The sequence below is a fragment of the Lissotriton vulgaris genome, chromosome 2_1 (assembly GCF_964263255.1).
Source record: "Lissotriton vulgaris chromosome 2_1, aLisVul1.2, whole genome shotgun sequence".
Lineage (NCBI taxonomy): Eukaryota > Metazoa > Chordata > Amphibia > Caudata > Salamandridae > Lissotriton > Lissotriton vulgaris.
This window is the reverse complement of record NC_141687.1, coordinates 815,113,177-815,133,436: the sequence shown is the minus strand read 5'-3', so window position 1 is coordinate 815,133,436 and position 20,260 is coordinate 815,113,177. Positions and strand designations below refer to the sequence as shown.

The window sequence follows — 20,260 nt, the reverse complement described above, 5'->3', positions numbered from 1 at the left end:
CATGCCAGTCAATTACATTAAGCACCATAAATTATTGTCTATTGTAATATTTGTAGTAACGTGTATATGTGCACAAGTTGTTCTTAGATTTCTAAGTAGAAGTGGAAATATGCATTCTTATAAGTAACAGAACTATAATGAAATCTCCTTTAAGCCTGCAGTTTCTATTTGCTAATAAAGTGAACCGAAGCCATAGAAATTCAGCAAAACTCACAAGTGGAGCTATAACTTTGATTATTTATTTTCTTTGGCTTGTTGAAATACAATTGAAATTGATCCATACTTCTAAACATCTCAACAATTTTACTTACCGGTATGGCCTTCATGCTTCTGTGTGTAGATGAATTGGAGCTACTCAAAGTATAATGTATTATTTCCATTTTTATGTGAACATCTAAGTTAAGATGACCTCACTTATGTAGGTGATGTCATTTATGTTTTCTTCTCATTTTGTTTGCTATGCTCCACAGCTCTGGTTGAAGAACCTGCCAAAAAGGTAGTTTTGAGGACAGGTGGTGATGTGAGCATGCAGGAAAGTTTCTCTTCTCAGTCAATGCAAATGTCCGCCTCTAAACAAGAGGCAGCCTTCAGCAGTAGCAGCAGCATGGCTGAAATGAAATTTGCAAGCATGTCTTCTCAAAGCATGTCCTCCATGAAAGAATCTTTTGTAGAGATGAGCTCCAGCAGTGTTATGGCATCATCCAGTCTGTCCGAGCTGGAAAGTTCATCTTTTACCAGGGTTGGAAGGAGTTTGAAAGGTGAGAAAAACATTATCGGTAGTGATAGAAACATTGTTTAACCGTAATACGCTTTTTCTACAGGGGAACGTCTCTTTGGTCCATCATGCATTTATGTAACTTTTTTTTTCGTTATATTTCATGAAGGAATCCCTCCCAAAATTGAAGCTCTTCCCTCTGATATCAGCATTGATGAAGGAAAAGTACTCACAGTGGCTTGTGCCTTTTCAGGAGACCCTACTCCTGATATCAAATGGTCATGTGGAGGATCACATGTCGCGGGTCAAGAGCAGCAGGGCCGATTCCACGTGGAGACCACCGAAGACCTTACAACGCTAATCATCATGGATATTAAAAAGAAAGATGGCGGACTTTACACTCTAAAACTCACAAATGACTTTGGAATCGATATGGCAACTGTGAACATTAATGTCCGATCAATTTAAACAGCTTGATCTATTTTCTATACACTTGTTTATTACAAGTGGATCGCATATGGACTATAATATCTGATTTGTAAATATAAAAATATTTTTGTACCTAACTAGATGAGACAAAGTCCAAGGATATACGTCATGACTTTTTGTCATTGTAGCTTGACTTAAGAACGTAAATCATTTTTCATTGACATGTACATACATACTGTATATAGCCGAAGATAACGGTTATGGAGTTTTGTACCATTTATTTTTTGACATTTTTCAAAAATGTAACTTGTAAAACTACTTGATTAGCAGGAGAAAGTTTCGTACGGAACGAATACCCTGCTCAACTGTAAACTAATCGATGTGCCTCAACACAATGTTGACGTTTAAGAAAGCCTCAGCGGGTGGAGAAACTCCCCGTTGAAGAGACCTACACACAAGAAAAGATGCCATGCACGGTCCATTCGGACCTGCAAGAACATAATTTATTTATGTGACCATAAGAATGTAAAATGCAGGTGTTGTTTGCAACTACCCTCATGTATGCAACACTTGCGTGTTTACAAAGGAACTGAAACGTAAACTGTTTTACAGAGACATGAAAGAAATGTTTTGTTCAAAGTGCTAGCGGCCAGCGCTTTGTTCACTCATATTTCTCAAAGACTGTTTCTACCATTTTGACTGCCTAATTAGCTTGCAGCAGTACCATCACCTGGCCATACCCTCATGAAAGCAAGATTATTTTGCACTCAAGGTAGCAGAACCAGTGAGAACCTGGGAGGTTCAAGGGGTGCAGTGATTGTGTTGTGTGTGGTAGAAGTAGATATTTAATTAACAATCTCAAAACTGAACAACCAAGCGATGAACCACAGTGAAGCACAACTGTTGTTGAAAAGATGCAAATTGTCAGTCACTTTAATGTGATGTCGTGCTTTCAATGCAGCCATTAATATTCGTTGAAGTTTAATTTATGGAACCTCCTGGTGATAGTATTGTGATTTAGAAATAAAGCATGCTATCAGCACCCTATTCCTAGTGGTTGTCTTATATTTATAAGGTGATGCCTAGAGTGAAACAAAAGTGAACTACTGCAATTACACCTTCTCAAAGTGCACGTGGACCACTACTTTTCATTTCCTGCTTGTTCTCTCTTGCTATCGGGATTCTCTCAGATGCCTCAAGATTAGGGCAGAAGAATCTGGAAATACATTTACCTCATTTTGTGGGGATCAGCAAAAGCTGCTCCTTCTGTAATATGGCTGTTAAATGGGCCATAAGATAAACAATGTTACAACAGACCTCAAACCCTACGCAGACACCATCAAACACACTAACATTCTAGAATTTTTATTTTTAGTGATGGTTAGTGACACAGGACTTGGTAAATAGAGGAACCTTTAAAGACCCAACAATAAAGTGAAATGTTCATTTGGCTGTCACCCGAGAGCCGTGAATTACAATCGGATTCAATAAAGCAGCATTTAGTGAACTAGGGACCTTATTATGAGTCTGTTACTGGTAATTTCAGTCCCATTTACGCGCATTATTCCTCATTGCTCCAGAGTTTCACCCAGGGACTCAATATCCTTTTAGTAGGTGGAGTCTCAAGTGAAATACTCCTGGTCCCTAGATTTCCACACATATCTTGTAAATTTCATTTTGGCCAGCAAGTCATATTAGTGGGTAACTGAGGATTGCCTGGGTCTTCGTAATGCGCCCATACATCCATAGCCGGTGTGCTGGTATCTAAAAGCATCAATATTGTCTGCTAGACATGCAGTGCCCTCTTAAATCAAATGCTACACCTACTGAATACCACTAATTGCTTTCAAAGGTCTAACAGGTACCAGACTCTATGCTGAGATAAATGCACAACAAAATAACAAAATAAACTAGGTGATGACCCCCCAGTCCTGCACCCTATGCATCTTGTCTGTGCCTCTCCCCTTTCCTTATGAACAACCGATACTTAGCTCAATAGTAACTTAACTGGACTCAATCTGTAGTAATGGAAGATTGGAATGCTTCCAACAGGGGTGAGGGTGTTAGGGGTGAGGGTGATTGGGGGGGGGGGGTGGCTGGGGCGTGGGTGATTCGAGGATAAGGGGTTAACTTTTAGGAGTGCAAGCAATACTTGACTAACTTTTCCATTTTCTGACATCGGAACCCCCACCACAACCACCACCTCCTCCTTTCCTAACACGTAAGGAGCTCCTAGCGCAGCAACTGGATGGTGGGGGGGACAACCACTATCAAGGATAGAACGCACATGTTTTTTAGTGATGTTGGACGAAATGGCAGACACACTGGAGTCCAGGGAGTGGCCGTGTGGTAGACATGGTGTGGCCTAGATGACGGCTTGCAGATCTGACCAGTGGCACTTGTCTCAGGAAAAAGACGAAACTCGGCTTGGCTGTGATGGACTGGTCATGTATACTTTCCAGAAAGAAGCCACTTCGAGGCTATTACTCTGAGAGGAGAAAACATTTATTTAATAGGCAGTAGATGGCTCGTTTGCCAAGTGAATAACATCAACGTGTACTAAAGATGTTGGTGATATTTTAACAATCCATGCAGAAATTCGTGGAGTTTAATTGTAAAACCATTCTTCTACTTTTAAGCTAGGGAAGATAGAAAATATAGCTCCAGAACCATATAGAAGTTTGGGCACACTTTGGGAATGTAAAAGAGGACTTTTCTTGTGAAACACACTTTGTGACTTTTGAGCTTATTGATTTTTCACACTATGCAGGCAAAAGTGATAACCACTGAAAAACTAGGTAACTATACTAATGTCACTTGCTGCCCTGGGCTCAATGGTGGAGGATGATCAGGTACCCAATAGGATTCTTGAGCAATGCCTGACACTTGTCAGCCATTTCCATTGCTATACCTGGCAGCACAGCACGCTACATGATCATAAAACATGCTGTGTGTGCATCCTAGCTACCCACATCCAAATTACTTATCTATTTTGACTGTGTGTGGAGGGTCAGTGAAATATTGCAGCTCATCCCAGGTTAGATACAATTTGAATGAAACGTCAGAGGCTTGTATTATCTTGCACACCATCCTAATGCATTTTTGCCATGATAAGGACAAAGCCGTGAAAGACATTCCTTTTCCCTTCACAAGGATACTAACACTATGATAAACATGCTCTTCGGCTGTGCCGGAACCTAATCTCAAATGTTAATGTGAGCTTAATTCTTCTGTACGGTCAGTTACCATAGTTCTATACACTATTCAGTGGGCAACAACCACATAAAACTTTCCATCCTGTCTATTATATGCAGAGAAACCCAAACTGAGGCAGGCACCGGAACTACAGCTCCCACTATTGCCAATGCACAGGCCTGCATACGGCTACTAATACGTACATACTCAGAAACAAGTTAAAGCTTAACCAAGGTGCAACTAACATCTTCAACTATGGCAACCTGCCCAATGTCCTGTGAACCCCGCCAAGGTGAAATAGAATGGGCCTCATGATGGAACCATGCATCAATAAAGTAGTCCAACCCCGTTTCTTGCACCTCCACACACTATTATGGATAGTTCTTGTAGGAAATTGGATTACTGGCTTAGGGGGGTGAAATCCTACTCAAGCAGCTACCACAATTTGAAACACAAGTAACCCCCAAATTAGCATGTGCTTATTCCCCTGATACCTTGGTACAAAAGCAGTCAGGATTAACTTAGAAGTAATGCGTAAAGTATTTATGCAGCACTTCAAACAGTAATAACATGAATACGCTACACAATAAAATCCCACACCAATCTAGAAAATAGAGTAAAGTTTAATACATTATTTGACCCCAAAACAACAAAAATCCAATTAGTAAAACTAGAGATTTGCAATTTTATCTGGTCATTGTGGACCGGGACGAAGTCACAAGTTCAGGCCGATGGAGCACTGGCTGGATACAGGATCTAGTTAGGACTGCTGAACAAAGTAACTTAAATCCTGGTTGAGTGTTGCAAGATCCCGCATTGAAGATTCCCTGCACAGCTGCGTTTCCGGGGAGCTGCAGGGCTGCAAAGTGAGGTCCTGTGTAGAGGATGCATCACGGAACAGCAGTTCCAAGAAGCGGTGGGTATGCGAGGTCCTGTGTCGAGGATGTGTTGCACATTGGCGGTTCCAAGGCGACGAGCGATGCGTTGCACTGCATCGTTTTGCTGGCACCACAGTTAGGCTGGAAAAAGTCCTTTAGGCCCACTTCCCAAGATCCAGGCCTGAAGTGGAACCATTTGGGGGTTTAGGGCTCACAGCAGGCAGATTCCAGAACCAGGGTTAAGTGTGGTTGGGGCCTTTTCTGTCCCTGAGGCTTTGATCAGGAGGTCAGCAAGCTAGCCCTTGGAGTCACTCTGGTGGCCCTGGGATCAAGATGCAGGACCAGTCCTTCTCACTTAGGCAGCAGAGTAGCAGTCCTTTTTGAAGCAGAGAAGCACAGCAGTCCTTTTTCTGAGTCTTTCACAGGTCCAGATGTGTCCAGGAGAGTTGGGTCTGAGGATCCACTATTTATACATGATGCCCACTTTGAAGTGGGAGAAGCGTCTAGAGTCCTCCCACTACAGAGGTGTCTGGAATTTCTTGCCTTCCTGCCCTGACCCCAGCTTGTCTGGGGCACAGAAGATTATTGTGAAACGCTTTGTGAATTTGCTGAAGCAGGGCTTTCTGATGTGCAAGTGAGGTAGATGACAGCTTTGCCCCCCTATCAAGTCAGGGACGGCCCATACTGCAAACATCTATTCCCTCTTTGTCTCACTGTCTGGGAGCAATGTACAAAGACAAACTGATACCTACACATACAGGATACAGGCTGCAGGCACCAAGTGGTGGGGACAAGAAAATAACAACTTTGCCCCCCTATCAAGTCAGGGACGGCCCATACTGCAAACACCTATTCCCTCTTTGTCTCACTGTCTGGGAGCAATGTACAAAGACAAACTGATACCTACACATACAGGATACAGGCTGCGGGCACCAAGTGGTGGGGACAAGAAAATAACAACTTTCTAAAAGTGGCATTTTCAGAACTGCGACTTAAAACCTGACTTTACCATTAAAGAAGGTTTTTAATTAAAATTCTTTAAAGACCAAACTCGACATTCCTGCCTGCTACCAATTGAACGTTATCACTTGTTGAATGTAATAAGGTAACACAGTGTTATCCTATTTAAGAGGTAGGCCTTGCAGTAGTGAAAAACAAATGTAAGAGTTTTTAACTACCAGATTATTAAAAATTACTAGTCCAACTTTTTTAATACACTGCACTGTGCCTTTTTGGGAAGTTTAGGGCCTATACTAGGGGTGACATATATGTATTAAAAAGGAAAGTTTGGGCCAGGCAGTTTAGAACTGTGCACATAGGCTGCAAAGGCAGGCCTAAAACATGCTGAAAAGGGCTATTTATATGGGTGACACAATCAGTGCGGTAGTCACACTGGCAGCATTTAACTTACAAGCACTGGGTACAGATAGTGCCACTTTACTGGGGACTTACAATTGAATTAAACATGCGAATTGGTTGGAAGCCAATGTTACCATGTTATAGGCAGGGAGCAGGAGCACTTTTCACTGCTTAGCAGAAGTAAAGTGTTGAGAGCCTTAAGGCCAGTAAAAATAAGATCAACAAAAAGATGGAAGGATTGAAGGCAAAAGGTTGGGGGAAAACCACACCAGGGATGTCAGGTCCAACAGTTCCTTACTCAGCCTTCCTTCCATGTCACTAACTCTCTCAAATCTTGACTAAGTAAATACCTTATTCCTGTACTCCATCCTTTGTGTACCTCACAAGAAAACAGCAGAAGGTACAATATGCCGGAGCCACACTCCTACTACACATCAACCTAAGAGAAAACAACCCACAAGTTCTACACATGCCATAATGGTTACCAATTAAACGTGCACAGTACAAAGCACAATGATCCACAAGCAGCCTTACACTGCATGGTCATGAATATCCAAGCAAAACGCCAACCTGCACGGACCCTCTGATCCAGAAGCACCCTCCTAACCACAAACCAACCCTTTCAAGAAGAAACAGACTGGCAGTATGCAACTCTGTGACCTGGTAGCAGGCGTATAGAACTTAAGCCCATGGACATGCACACAAAACTGGACCACTTGGCCACTAGGAAAGGTTTTAGAACCAGGCTCTTCAACTCTCCATCCTAACAAAATCACAACATGGCAACTTCGCTCCAACCTCAGCCTTCACACAGAACCTCTACCAGAGAGCCATAGCACTATCCCAACATTACAATTTGAATACCATTTAGGTCATAGATAATCAGCACCAATGTACTTTGCATCAATCTCTAATTTAATCCCTGCACCTACCTCTTCAAGACACTGCTCTTCATAGCACTTGGATATAACCATTTACAACTAAGTACTACAGGAACATCTCAATCTGTAAAACATAGTATTCAATGCACCTTTCCCGAAGTACTGGGAGTGACCTCACTCTCAACCCCACCACACAACTCACAAACACAAAAACAATTGCAACAAATTCACATTGACACCACATAATAACAACCAACACACCACACTATAATCAAATTTCGGTACACAAAGTCACACTTTCTCTGCTCCTCCCCACATATACAAATACATAATTGCCAGTTCCAAATAAAACACACCTGCTCCACAAGGCAATACCCTCTCCCCACACAACACAACACACCACACTATACACTACTTGAACCCCAAATGTTAGCACACCTGTGCCACAATGCAGTACCATCTCCATACGCTTTCTCCTTCCCTTTCCATACAACACATTTCCTCTCTTCCACTATACAAAACGTAAACACATCATTTTCACAACTCCAGCATTAACACAGCAGCACAGGACATCATTGACTTGCACATACACATCTTCCCTTCTCCATTCAAACCCTTCGTATTGGTTTCCAACTCAAGGTCTCTCCCTTTTGCTCACCACACTCCTGTACCTCCTGATGTCTATTCTCTCCTCTTTTCCTAACTCACCATACTGCCTCGCCAGTGATCATCCTCTATCACACCCCTCAACCTCTCTTTTCCTTCCTCCTGCTGCCTGCAACTACCACCTCCTTCTTTCTCTCTCCCACCCTCTTCCTTGACCAGCATTGTCTTCCATCAATCTCCTCTCTCCCTATACCAAACTCCTCCACACCTCCACCACCATCTCCAACCTACTTTCATCCCTGATTCCACAACACCCTCTGTCTACATATCATCTTTCAACTCCTTTTTTCCTATAATCTTCCTACATCACCTCCAGCTCCTATAAACTACTCCCAGCTTCCTCTCTTATGGTCTCACCTTTTCTATTGGGTTTACCCAACTATCCATCTCTCATCTTGCTCATGGTGGAATATTAGCCATCCTCATTCACACCTTCCATCACTACCCCTCCTCTCTCTGTATTCTGCCCAGTCTATCTTCCACTTCCTTGTCGATCATGTCATAACATCCTCATACCTTACCTCATACACTACTTACCGCTCTTCCTTGCCACCCAGCACCCCATGACTGTTAATACACTCATGCCCCTTCTTCCATTCTCTACATTCTGCCCTTCCACCCCTATATTCCCTACACTCCTCATCTCACCCCCTCACAACTCCTCCACTACTCTACTGACCAGCACCTTCATTACACCATTACGTCTCACCTAATCATTCAGTTTTACATCTTCTCCACAACAAATACCTGAATAACAGTAAAACCAAAACTCACCCACACATCTCACTCCAATACATTCCCTGCCCCTTGCTCACCTTAACTTGCCATCCCACATATTCTCTACAACCTCCTTCTCACCCCATTATTCCCCACACCAAACAAACCCCAGCACAAGCTCATTCCTCACGACCAACACACTGCCCCTCTGACCCTACATGTGGCACCCTGCTGCACTTAACACCATTACAATCCATACACCCACAGTGTTCCTGTTTAATAAGCCTGTTGGGTGCTTTGAGGTGGACATTCAGGTCATATTGGTGGAAATGTGGGGCTGGGCATAAGAGCCAAGAATAATGGTCACAACTGAACACAATTCCACAATATACCTTATATCTTCCTGGTTTGCACCACCATTTCCCCACTCATCTCTGACCCTCTTCTCTCACACACAGCAAACCCCACTCCTTCACCACTCACCACACCTCATTACACACAAAACTCACCTAAAAACATACCCCAGCCCTAACTGCGGAACAACACAGAATTGGATGAGCTCAAACCATCTCAAGCTCAACCCTGACAAGACCGAGCTGGTTCTTGTCGGGGGATCCTCTAACCCTTGGCAACCTTCCTTCTGGCTGACAAGACTGGGCAGTCCCCCTCGCCCAGTCAATTCAGCAAAAAGCCTGGGGTTCATTATCAGCAGTGACCTCTCAATGAAGTCCCAGATCAGTTCGGTAGTGTCTTCCAGTCATTTCCAGCTCAGGAAGATCCGTAAAATCTCTCGCCTCCTCACCACCGAGGCCCTCACTCTGGCTCTGCTTGCGCTAGTCATTTCCCGAATTGACTACGCAAACGCACTCTATGTAGGCATCCCTGACTACCAAGCCAAGAGACTGCAGCTGATCCAAAACCAGGCCGCCCGCCTCATTTTTCACCAACCCAGACATCAACATGTCCGACCCCTCTTAAAAAGTTTACATTGGCTTCCGGTCACTGCACGCTGCAAGTTTAAACTAGGCTGCATAATTTTCAAATCCCTTGCAGGCGGAGGCCCCTCATTTATCTCTTCCCTTCTTCACCCCTATGTTCCTTCTTGTAGCCTTCGCTCGTCTCAGCTGGCCTTACTGACAGTCCCCAGATTCAAGAGGAAGAAACGCGGTGGCCTCAGGTTTTCTTTCCTAGCTCCTTCCTTCTGGAATGCCCTCCCCCTCTCTCTTAGGTTACCTTCCCCCTACACCAGGTTCAGATCTCTCCTTAAAACCTTTTTGTTTATTGAAGCCTATAATTAGCCCACTATCCCCTTTCTTTTCCGCTCTCTCCACACAAGCGCCAAGAAACCTTCAGGTGTTAGTCGCGCTCTATAAGAACGTTTCGCATCACATCACATCACATCACAGAACACATCACACATTTGCAAGTCAACAGCTCAACATCTCATTATTTTGACCACACCTGCACTCTCTCACTGCAACTAGGTGGCTCGGCCGCGGAGAAAACGTAGGCAAAGTCCACACATATCACCCATACACCAGTCTACACATCTACCAATAATACAGCATTTCACTGCAAGATGCAATCTGTGCTTTCCCACACAACTATCCCCTCGAACCAACATGGACACAATGTTGATCATAGCACACCTTCACACCTGGTGCATCACCATGTGCCTAATGCAGTTCCGCACAACTAACCACACCAACAGAAGTCTATAACTCACATCAATTTCTGGATCAACTCCCGACTGCACAATCCCAACTATACAGAGCACTAGCACAGCTCATGACAGTTATGACCAGAGAACCATGTCCACACCCACATACATTTAATTTACATACACTAACATGTGCACCACCCAAAACTACACTACCCCAACACCATCCTGTGACCTGAATGGCAGTAGAAGGCAGACCTTGTAAAGTAAGATGCACAGCTAAAGCTGATCTTATCAATGAGTGCTCACTGTGGTTAACTGGTGAGTCCACCTAGGGTAGGTACAGGAAAATACCAAACAATGTAACACCAATTGTATTCTTCAAAATAGGGACCATGATCTGACCCAGGGACATGGTAAGTCAAAATGGATCACAGGAACATGTGAACTGGGGTTATGGGACCTTGTTAAACACCCACTAGAGAGCAGCCTACTCCTATATATAGTGTAAGAAGAAACTAGAGGGCAGTTTCACAAACTTTTTGTGCTGGGTTTGTGTCACAAAGCAGCACAAAAGGATTTTTTAGTAGTTTAACTCACCGTGCAAACTTGTTTTGCCCTGGAAAGTATTTGGAAAGTAACGCAAACCAGCACAAAGTGCTGCTTTGCATTACTTAGAGTAAAAGGGGAGTTCTATGGGTGTAACATGGGCGTTCCATGCTTCCACCCATGATGTTTGATGCAAAACCCTATCTTCTAGCAATAGGACACAGGGTTCTGCGTCATAAACGAACGCCATTTGAAAGCAGGCGTTAAAAGGACAAATGTTTTCATTTCTCCTTTCTTTTCTGACTTTGCATGTGTACTGCATTGTACAGCACTCATACAATGTAGGAAAAGTTTTAAAAGTTGGATAATCATATTATTTTATACTGGAAGGAATCACTTTTAGTACAAAACCTATGCTAGACACACACACACCCTTGCAAAATTCTGCACTGGTGCAAGATGAGGGGAGGAGAGTGACATATGTTCATAGATATAGCGCTCTCCTGGTCTCTCCTTGTTACGCAATGCAGCACAGCATTAATTAGCTGCTGCACTGCATTGGGCAACACTCTGGTAAATCTGCCCCCCAGAGTTACAACTGAGCTAGATAATGCAATTATACTATAGATTAGAAAATAGAGTAGGTGTTAGAAATGGGGATGCTGGTTGGCTAGGGTATGTACATAAGCCAGGCAGAACACACCACTCTAGCCAGGGCAAGCAAGTTACACACCAAAGATAGCCTCTGCACACCCCCTGGTAGCTTGGCGTGGAGCAGGCAGGCTTATCATCAGAGGCAATGTGTAAAGTGTTTGTGCAACACACTTACACCAGTAACATAAAGAACATACCACTAAAGGGACTCCATACAGGATTATATAAAACAATATAGTATATTGTATATTACACATAGACCAAACGCAACATGAATCATAATGACCTTGCCAACTAGGCACTTGTCAAACATCACACTGAGTGTAATAAGAGAAAAACGTATATGTTTCCAACATCATGAAACAACATTGCTATGCAATCACCTATTATAGTACTCATTATTCTGACCAATGCAAGGTGGCCAACGACATACAATAGTCTTTAGGGTATTTAGTACAGCATGTAATGGCTAAGACACATAAATCACCATATGCCACAAGTAGTGCAGGCATCATGAAGTACCACCAGAAGCATCCCAAACAATTGGCCCCTGTGAGCACAGGACCCATATTAGTGGGGTTACTCTAATCTTTAGGCACCCAGGTGCAATGTCATTGGGTGGCTACACAACGTAGGCCGCAGAAGCACCCGCGCCTACTATGTGGGATATGATTTGAAGAGTGCTGGGTCAAGTACTCCAGATTAGGGTTTTCGTGGCTGTCTTCACCCGACCGGTGTGACATGGAGCCCAGTAATCGGAAAGCTCCCTGTGCTAGGACAATCATGGGTACCCTCTTGACCGGTAAGAAATCACCTCAGTACACAGTATTTGGAAGTACATGCACGAGGGAGTGAGCAATGTCAATTCCTCAAGTTCCAGCCAAAGTCCACACATGCAGCTTGTGCGCGTCTCAGCCAGACTAACAAACACAGCAAGGGGCACCATGCTGCCATTGCACCCACCTTCATAAAAACACCTGCATCTAAGTGTGTGACCCTCAAAGGAAATGTTGATGGCCCCTCAAGCCCAGGAAAATTAAGGTGCCACTTGCAGGCATGACAGTACCTGGGTTACGGCGCCTTGCGGATGGGGCCTGCCTCCTATGCTTGCCTGGGGCTTCACCCAGAGTGGGATGACAGCAGAGTTCCTCTGCTATTACTTTCAGGTAACTCCCAGGCTTGGGGCTACGAAGCTGGACTCCCTTTACCGCCCTGGTGTCTCTCTCTCCGGCTGGGGAGGCATCACGGAGGTAGTAAAGAATGCTGGGGAAATCCCTCACAGCTTCCTTTGCTGATTCATAGGTGCCTTCAGGGCAAAATGTCAGCGCTCACATGGCTATACTGAGGTGCCGTGGTCAGATGTTATCAAAGACGTTGCCATACACAGGGTATCGCTACCTGCCAGTATACACCGCCAAAAACGGACTACAGACACAACACTGATCCATGTGTGTCGGATATATTGAGGACAGAAGCAATCACTCCTCTTTGGAATTTTCCCAGCCGCACTAAGGCTGGGATGGAATCATAACCAGCCACAAAGCTCATAACACTTTCCGGTATACATACAGCCCTGAGGAAGTCGCGGGTCTCTTGTCCCGATCGACAAAACACGTGTAGGCTGGAGCTACAAGAAGAGAACATTAAATTCATCTATATACGACATGATTGTTTCTTTGCTATAAGTGATTAACTTAGAACACTGTCTGTATGTGTGTCAGGGCTTGATATGAATTGTTGTACAGATCCTTGGATCTGAATTGTGGGGTGTTGGGTGATTATCCCCTCCCTGAGCACCATATACCAAAGGATAGCAATATTATATATACCGGCAATAGTGAGCACCACTCCCACCCAGGGCATAATCATCCCATCCTGTATTCTACTGTTTAGCAGTGATAAAGCTCCCAGAGTCCTAAAGCCACCAAAAGAGGGTCAGAAGAATAGGAGGAAGAAGGCAAAAAGTTTGGCAATAACCCTGCAAAAAGGGCGCGTCCAACAGTAGGCCACCTAATTTTCAAAGAAGCTTTGAAGTGCAAGTAAATAATCAAAGTTCAGGGCAACCTACCACACACCCTATACCTGGAAACCCCAAAGCCACATTTGTCAGACCTTCCTTATGCCTACGACAGGTACATAGCCATACCTAACAATACCCTGGAAACAAACTGACAATCAGAACCTTTTCACACGCATTGCTCTGAATCCCACAGAGACAACTGAAAACTACAGCAGATACAGACTAGTTTGGACAGCAGGTCTCATGATTTTCCTACCTCCATTTCGAACACAACCACTGAAAACATATTTCCCCTGACACAACTCGCCACTCAATTGGTCCACCCTCTTTTCTTGCCCTCCCCACAGAAAGCCTCAAGTGTGACCCTATAAAGACAGATGAATGCTCTCCTCCAAAGAAAGCAAATAACTGGCCACTGTGGTATACACAGAAAAGTTAACACCATAACTTACAGCATTTAAAAAAACATACTTTACTACCATGGCCAGTTTCAAAGATCACCTCAATCTCAGCTCTATTGCAGAAGCAGAGGGGCATACGCTTCACCAACAATTTACTCGATTATATAGCTACCACTATACAGGTCCCATCACCTCCCCATCCTTTTCTCAAAGCAAGTACCAAATCATCGGCCTCTTTCTACGCAAGGCTCTCACAGTTGATCAAACAAATCAAAGACATTATCAACAAAACCTTCTTGGAGAGATAATCCAACCATCCTTTTCTTCCGCCTTTCTACTTTGGTAAACATGTTGATGTTTATCATTGCAACCTAAATTTGATACTCATTTTTCTATGCCTCAAAAATGACAAACACATTCTCTCAACCTCTCAAAAACAATAGCTCAGTTAAAAGTCACACCCAAAGATATTTTTTACCACAAAAATCAAGACACCGTTAACATCACAGATGACTTCTGTTTTATTTAAAACATATCCACAGGTGTAATATTCAAAGACTATCCCCTCTCGCTCCTCCTCCCCCTCAGCAACATTCAAAGACCTTCTTTTCCACCTGCACAGCTGCACCTATGTGCAACACATCTGGCCAAAGCTGTACCTCAATTCCTTGCATCACAAATTGGACAACACTTCTTTCCACCCCTGCACTCACAGATTAGATAAAACTTACATTGATAGGCAGAAGATCATAAAGTTCGATATTGTTCCATCCAAGATTAATACTTTCAGCTCTACTGGAATAATCTATCCCATGATTAATGATAATGACGCACAAACCAACTGATGTTAGGATGACAATGTCACCTGCATGATATATAGGCATGTTCCCCTGCCCTCACTGCCAACCTACATGTATATCTGGTGTCCTGATTTTGACTTTAGCATCACACTCATTTAAGGGTGGGCTCAGAGACCTAAGCATGTCCTTGACTATGTGAGGTCCCGGGCATCCTATGACATGAACAGGTACACCAATAATGACAGATGACTTATTTTCCTGTCCTAGGTGTAGTGCATAAAGTGATGGTTGCAACACACCTTGTTTTAGAAGGATCAATAGTGTGGTCAGACCTTGTTCCATTATTATTTGTATGCTCAGAACCTTGTCCTGGCACCCTGTTTCTATGTCAAGTGCATGCACATGTATAGGTCATGTGACACATGTGCAGTAACAGATTGTTTCAGGGAGCCTGCATAATAAGACCACTGGAATCTATTTTGGATGCGACCTGGTATAGCATAAGATCGAGGGCAGAAACTGTTTTTCCAGACAGTGGAAGTGTATGGACTGCATTACTGTGCTGGAGGGAAGATATTCAGACACTAAGTGTGGAGGATGGAGACAGGACTACCTTTAGATATTCCAGTAGACTTTTTGTTAACAATGTGCTGGTAAGTAGTCTACTTGAGCACTGCCATTTGGTGACTTTGAGGGGTGATGAGTGGGACTGCGGTTTCTTTCGTGTAAGGTGAGAACAATTCTAGGTCAATCATGCCCTTTTGTCTGTCCATGATTACTCCTATTGTTGCGCTGTTGATATCCAGGTGCAGAAACCGTATAACTCATTGTTCCTGTGATGTGGATGCTTCAAGTTGGAGACGGCCACATTACTACCTGGTGTGAAAAGCATCACTCTGCACAAAGGCTGTCTTTGGACAGCAGCCTGAGGAAAATACTTGAAAGAAGAACCACCCAAACGGGTTCTGAAGTTTGAGACAGTGGATCCATTTTCTCTGTCTAGGAGGAATGTATAAAAGAGGGACCAAACCACCTGCCTTTGTTCCAGTTATAAGTTCTTTCAGACATGGGCATGGAGTGCTCTGTAGAGTACTCAAAGGGCTGCTGTGCAACCAGGGCTGGTGTCTGCAGGATAACTAGTCTTCCACTGGGTGAGAGGACATCATCTGAAGTCCGCACTTCGTGCTGGAGGAGCTGTAGATCTGCCTGAAGTACCTAGATCTCTTACTGCAGAGAGAGGGAGCAAGTCTGGCAGGCCATTTAAGTCATAAGGAAAGAGACCCAGCTTGTCCCTGGGACTGAAGGGGAGCCAAAGAGAGCTGACTGCCCTAGAGCATGATGGGAGTCACTTATGCATCTCACCACCAGCTTCTAATGGGCACTGCTATAAGCTGCTGTTCATTTGGCTTGGAAGAGGGCCATAATCATCATAGACTCAATCAGGGCTGCATCTACATTTGGGCCAGGAGCAGCAGCAGCATCACAGGACTGATCTGGGAAGGTACAGAGATTGGCGCAGTCTGTGCTGAGCCTCCATGGCAGCTTTAAGGAATCCTTGCTCACTACGGCCCCTGTATTAGACATGAGGAGTCGCTGCCTGGACTGCTTGAGAGGAGCGAGGAACAGAGAATTACCAACCCAATCTAACACAAGATTTGACAATGAGAACTCTAAAATAAGACACAAACACTTTACCTGCTTTTCAGAAAGGGGCAAAACAGAGAAAGGGGCCACCTGGGAGGGACTAGTAAACAGAAATCAGGGCTGGACCACCATGGAGAAGCATCACACCCAGGGACGCTATCTTGTATAACAAATTCGATTGTATAGCATTAAGTGCTTGGAAGTACCTTTTTACTGGAAAGACAAGCGCTCGGCTGGGCACTGAAGTCAATGTGTTAGGTAGTTGACTGCTGAGTACCCTACACAACCTCCCTACTGGATGGAAAGAGACCAAACTGGTTCCTCTCCTATAGAAGGCCTCTACTGACCCCCACTATTTTAATAAATTACAAACCCATTTCCCTGCTTCAACCATTTGCAAAAATATTGGAACAATTAGTTAACAAGCAGCTCTCTAACTATTTGTAAACTGACAAATGTTAGTCAGTCTGGTTTTCACCCCATGTACCGTATGGAGACTGTGTTTTCTGGTCTCAAAAAGGTACACATTACCATGGTACACCTGGCACAGAAGGTAACTACCTTGTGTGTTGATGTCCTCATTGTGAAAGGGCAGTCCACTATAACTCATAGTAAAGTCAGTCAATGGCAAAGAGAGATAATATTGCCCCTTGATGTATTCTGAAATGTGGGGAAGAACATGTGAATGACACAATAATAAACTAATGGATGAAGTCTGCCTGAAAACACCTATAAGTAATTGTGTTATACATACTTTTAATAAAATCAAAAGGTCTCGGCTAACAAAAACCTAAAAAAGCCATCTGTCTGGTATTAGCAGCTAGCTAAGAATTTGAAAAAGAAGGGAAGAAAGTAAGGAAGAAAGGAAAAAAGGAACGAAGGCAGACAAAAAATGGAAGAAAGGCAGAAAAAAAAAGGAAAGAAGAAGGCTAAAAAATAAAGTAAGGAAGGAATGAAAAAAGGAAGAAAGGAGAGACGAATGAAGAGGAAAAAAGGGCAAAAGGCATCAAAAAAAAGAAAGAAGGACAGGAAAAAGGGGGGAAAAGGAAACAATGCCAAAAAGAAAGATGAAAAAAAATAGAATGAAGGCAAAAAGAAAGTCGGAAATGAAGCGAGGTGGCAGAAGCGAAAAAAGAAAGAAAAAGAAAGGAAGGCACAAAAGAGAGCAAGTAAGAATAAAAAAAGAGAAAATTAAAAAAAGAAGGCAAAATAGAAAGAAGGAAATAAAGAAGTAAAGAAAAAGGGGAAGAAGGCAAAAAAAGTAAGAAAAAGTAAAGAAAGAAGAAAAAAGGCAAGGAAAGAAAGAGAAGGAAAAGGAAAGAAGGCAAGAAATAAAGATAGAAAGGAAACGTAAAGCATGAAAAAAGAAAGAAAGAGAAAAGTCAAAAGAAAAACAAAGGCAAAAAAACAAAGCTAGAGAAAGATTGAAAGAAGGTGAAAAAAGGAACAAAAGAAATAATGGATGAGAGTTCACAATATAAAATATTGGGTACTAACACCCAAATTGCACTCCAACTATATTTAAATAAAACTGTTGCAAGTGTGCTGCAAATTGTACACAATGAAGTTTGGTTTTCTTCCTGGGCAAAGTTTATTAAAGAACCACTGGTGAAACTGAGTCCAGGAACATATAATAGGATATACTGTGAAATAGCAGCAGTCCACTTCAAAAGGAATTTACTACAGCATTGGAAGAAGACAGGAGCTGATAAAGCTACAATGTGCCCTGTGATAACTACAAGTGCATCCTACTATCACATCAGGCAGCAGTGGCGTTAAAAAACTACCTTCCGTGTGGATGTCCACCTCGTGAAAGAAGAAAATGCAGTCATTTAAAGTCATGTTAATCAGAGGTTTAAGTGGGCTGACCCATTGCCTCATACTGTATGCTGTAGTGAGCGGAAGCAAAATCGGAAAGACACAACAGATCAATAAGTGAAGAGAGGTGGCTGAAAGACCCTTTAAGTAAGTATATTATACATATTATTTTGGTAAAATCAAAAAGGTCTTGGCTAACGCCAGACCTAAAAAGAGTAAGGAAATGTCAGAATGTAAAAGGAAAGGTCTGCCAAGATTTAGTTTACTTTCTACAGGATTCAGCTACTTGGTTCTATACAATAGCATAGGGAGCAGATTTAGGGGCACCAGGCGGTACATCTGTCTCAGGCCTGAGGTGAGTGAATGAGTACAGCAGATGGCCCTACCCCCAGGACCATAAAAGCCTTTGTGTGCCAAAGCTTCTGCTTTCAAGCAATATGTGGAATGCAGCAGATAAAACAAAAACAACCCTCAAACTCTGCTCTTCAGCCATACCCAAGCAAAAATACCTTTGTTGCTGTGTTTTTCCAGAAAAGCTGGAAAGTGTAGGGAGCAACACAGCTTATGGGTTGGGGCAGTTATTTGAGGGTGGGGTGAGCAACACAAGAGGGAGATTGCTAGATATGCACTTTCACTGAGCGCTGAAAGAAAAGATAGTTCCCTTAACGTGAGTAGTGAAAGGATACAAGTGACAAATCAACTTGTAACTGTAATCAGTTATTCCTTTCATTTTAAGGATTGTAAAGAGGCTATGCTCCAGGGGATGGACAAACACTAGAAGAAGAAGGCATGTCATTGAAAAAGAAAACTAGAGTCATAATAAGGCCAACCAGTGGTAAGTAGTGGACGGGCTGTAAGCCCGCTGTAAGTTCACCACAGATCTTTCGCAACCAGACAGCTTGTCCTGGCTGTTAAGCAAGACTTACCTGGGTCCCAAGGAGGAACAAAGGAACTACCAGCCCATTGCCTCACTCCCAAGATCTGCCCAGTTTGTGCTCTTCCCATACATGGTTTGCACAGCTCTTACCACAATCCCCGGAATGCGTACTGCCACCCCCAATAATTTCAGAAGTGTTGCTGCCCACTTTCTTCTCCTACTCTCCCTGTACTCTGTCTTCACCGTGTTCTCGCTCACTACCCTGTTATTTTTCTGTATACTGCTTCTTCATCGCTCAGTCCAATTAGTGTCTGTCCAGTTGTTCTCCCTCACTCAGTCTTACCAGTGCCTCTCCCCAAACACTGCAGTGTTTCTTCTCTGCTAATCACATGCTGCTCTCACACTCACTCAATGAGAATAATAGGTCACTCCAATTATGATGAATGATGAACTCTACTCATTTATTCTGAAGCAAGATTGGAGAACCAGATCCAAAACATGTTCTGTGTGCTCGGGAACAAGAGGACAAGACTGGGCTTAACCAGCCATTTTTCCTGTTCTGGCTCTTTACTAACGGACAGAAGGGCCTGGCCATCACACATCAAATGCCCCAATGTTCATGTCAAAGGGCGCCTCAAAAAGATCGAATCAAGGCTGAGGCAACTGCAGCAACGGTATCCGGAAGCCAGGGCGCTGCATATCTCGAGGGCTGGTAGGTTGCGAGCCAGTCATGTGTCTCGAAAAAGGCTATTGTGGTTGTGGCAGTCTGTTAAAAGTCAGGTGTTGAGGTCTGGAAAGACTAAGTTCATGATCAAGATACCAAAATCTCTCAGCACAGCGAGTCAACAGTAAAAGACAACAAAAGCATCACTAACACAGGCCTCTGGTGGGGGATGGTTGATATCCATCCAACAAGAATGTATTCAGTCATGAGGTAAAATACAGAATTGTGCCTATATAAGTTAGTCATTGTAATGCTTCTTTGGGGTTTAACAGG

General features: G+C 43.4%; 1 protein-coding gene across 1 annotated transcript in view; it reads left to right on the top strand.

Moving 5' to 3' along the window:
* The window catches only part of TTN (titin), a 380,526-nt gene extending 378,335 nt beyond the window's left edge, over positions 1-2,191 (top strand). Inside the window, exons 319-320 of the mRNA XM_086956205.1 lie at positions 471-758; positions 885-2,191. Of these exons, the coding sequence (XP_086812331.1) occupies positions 471-758; positions 885-1,183 (587 nt within the window). The 3' untranslated portion in view covers positions 1,184-2,191. The remainder of the gene's footprint in view (positions 1-470; positions 759-884) is intronic.
* Positions 2,192-20,260: the final 18,069 nt, after the last annotated feature.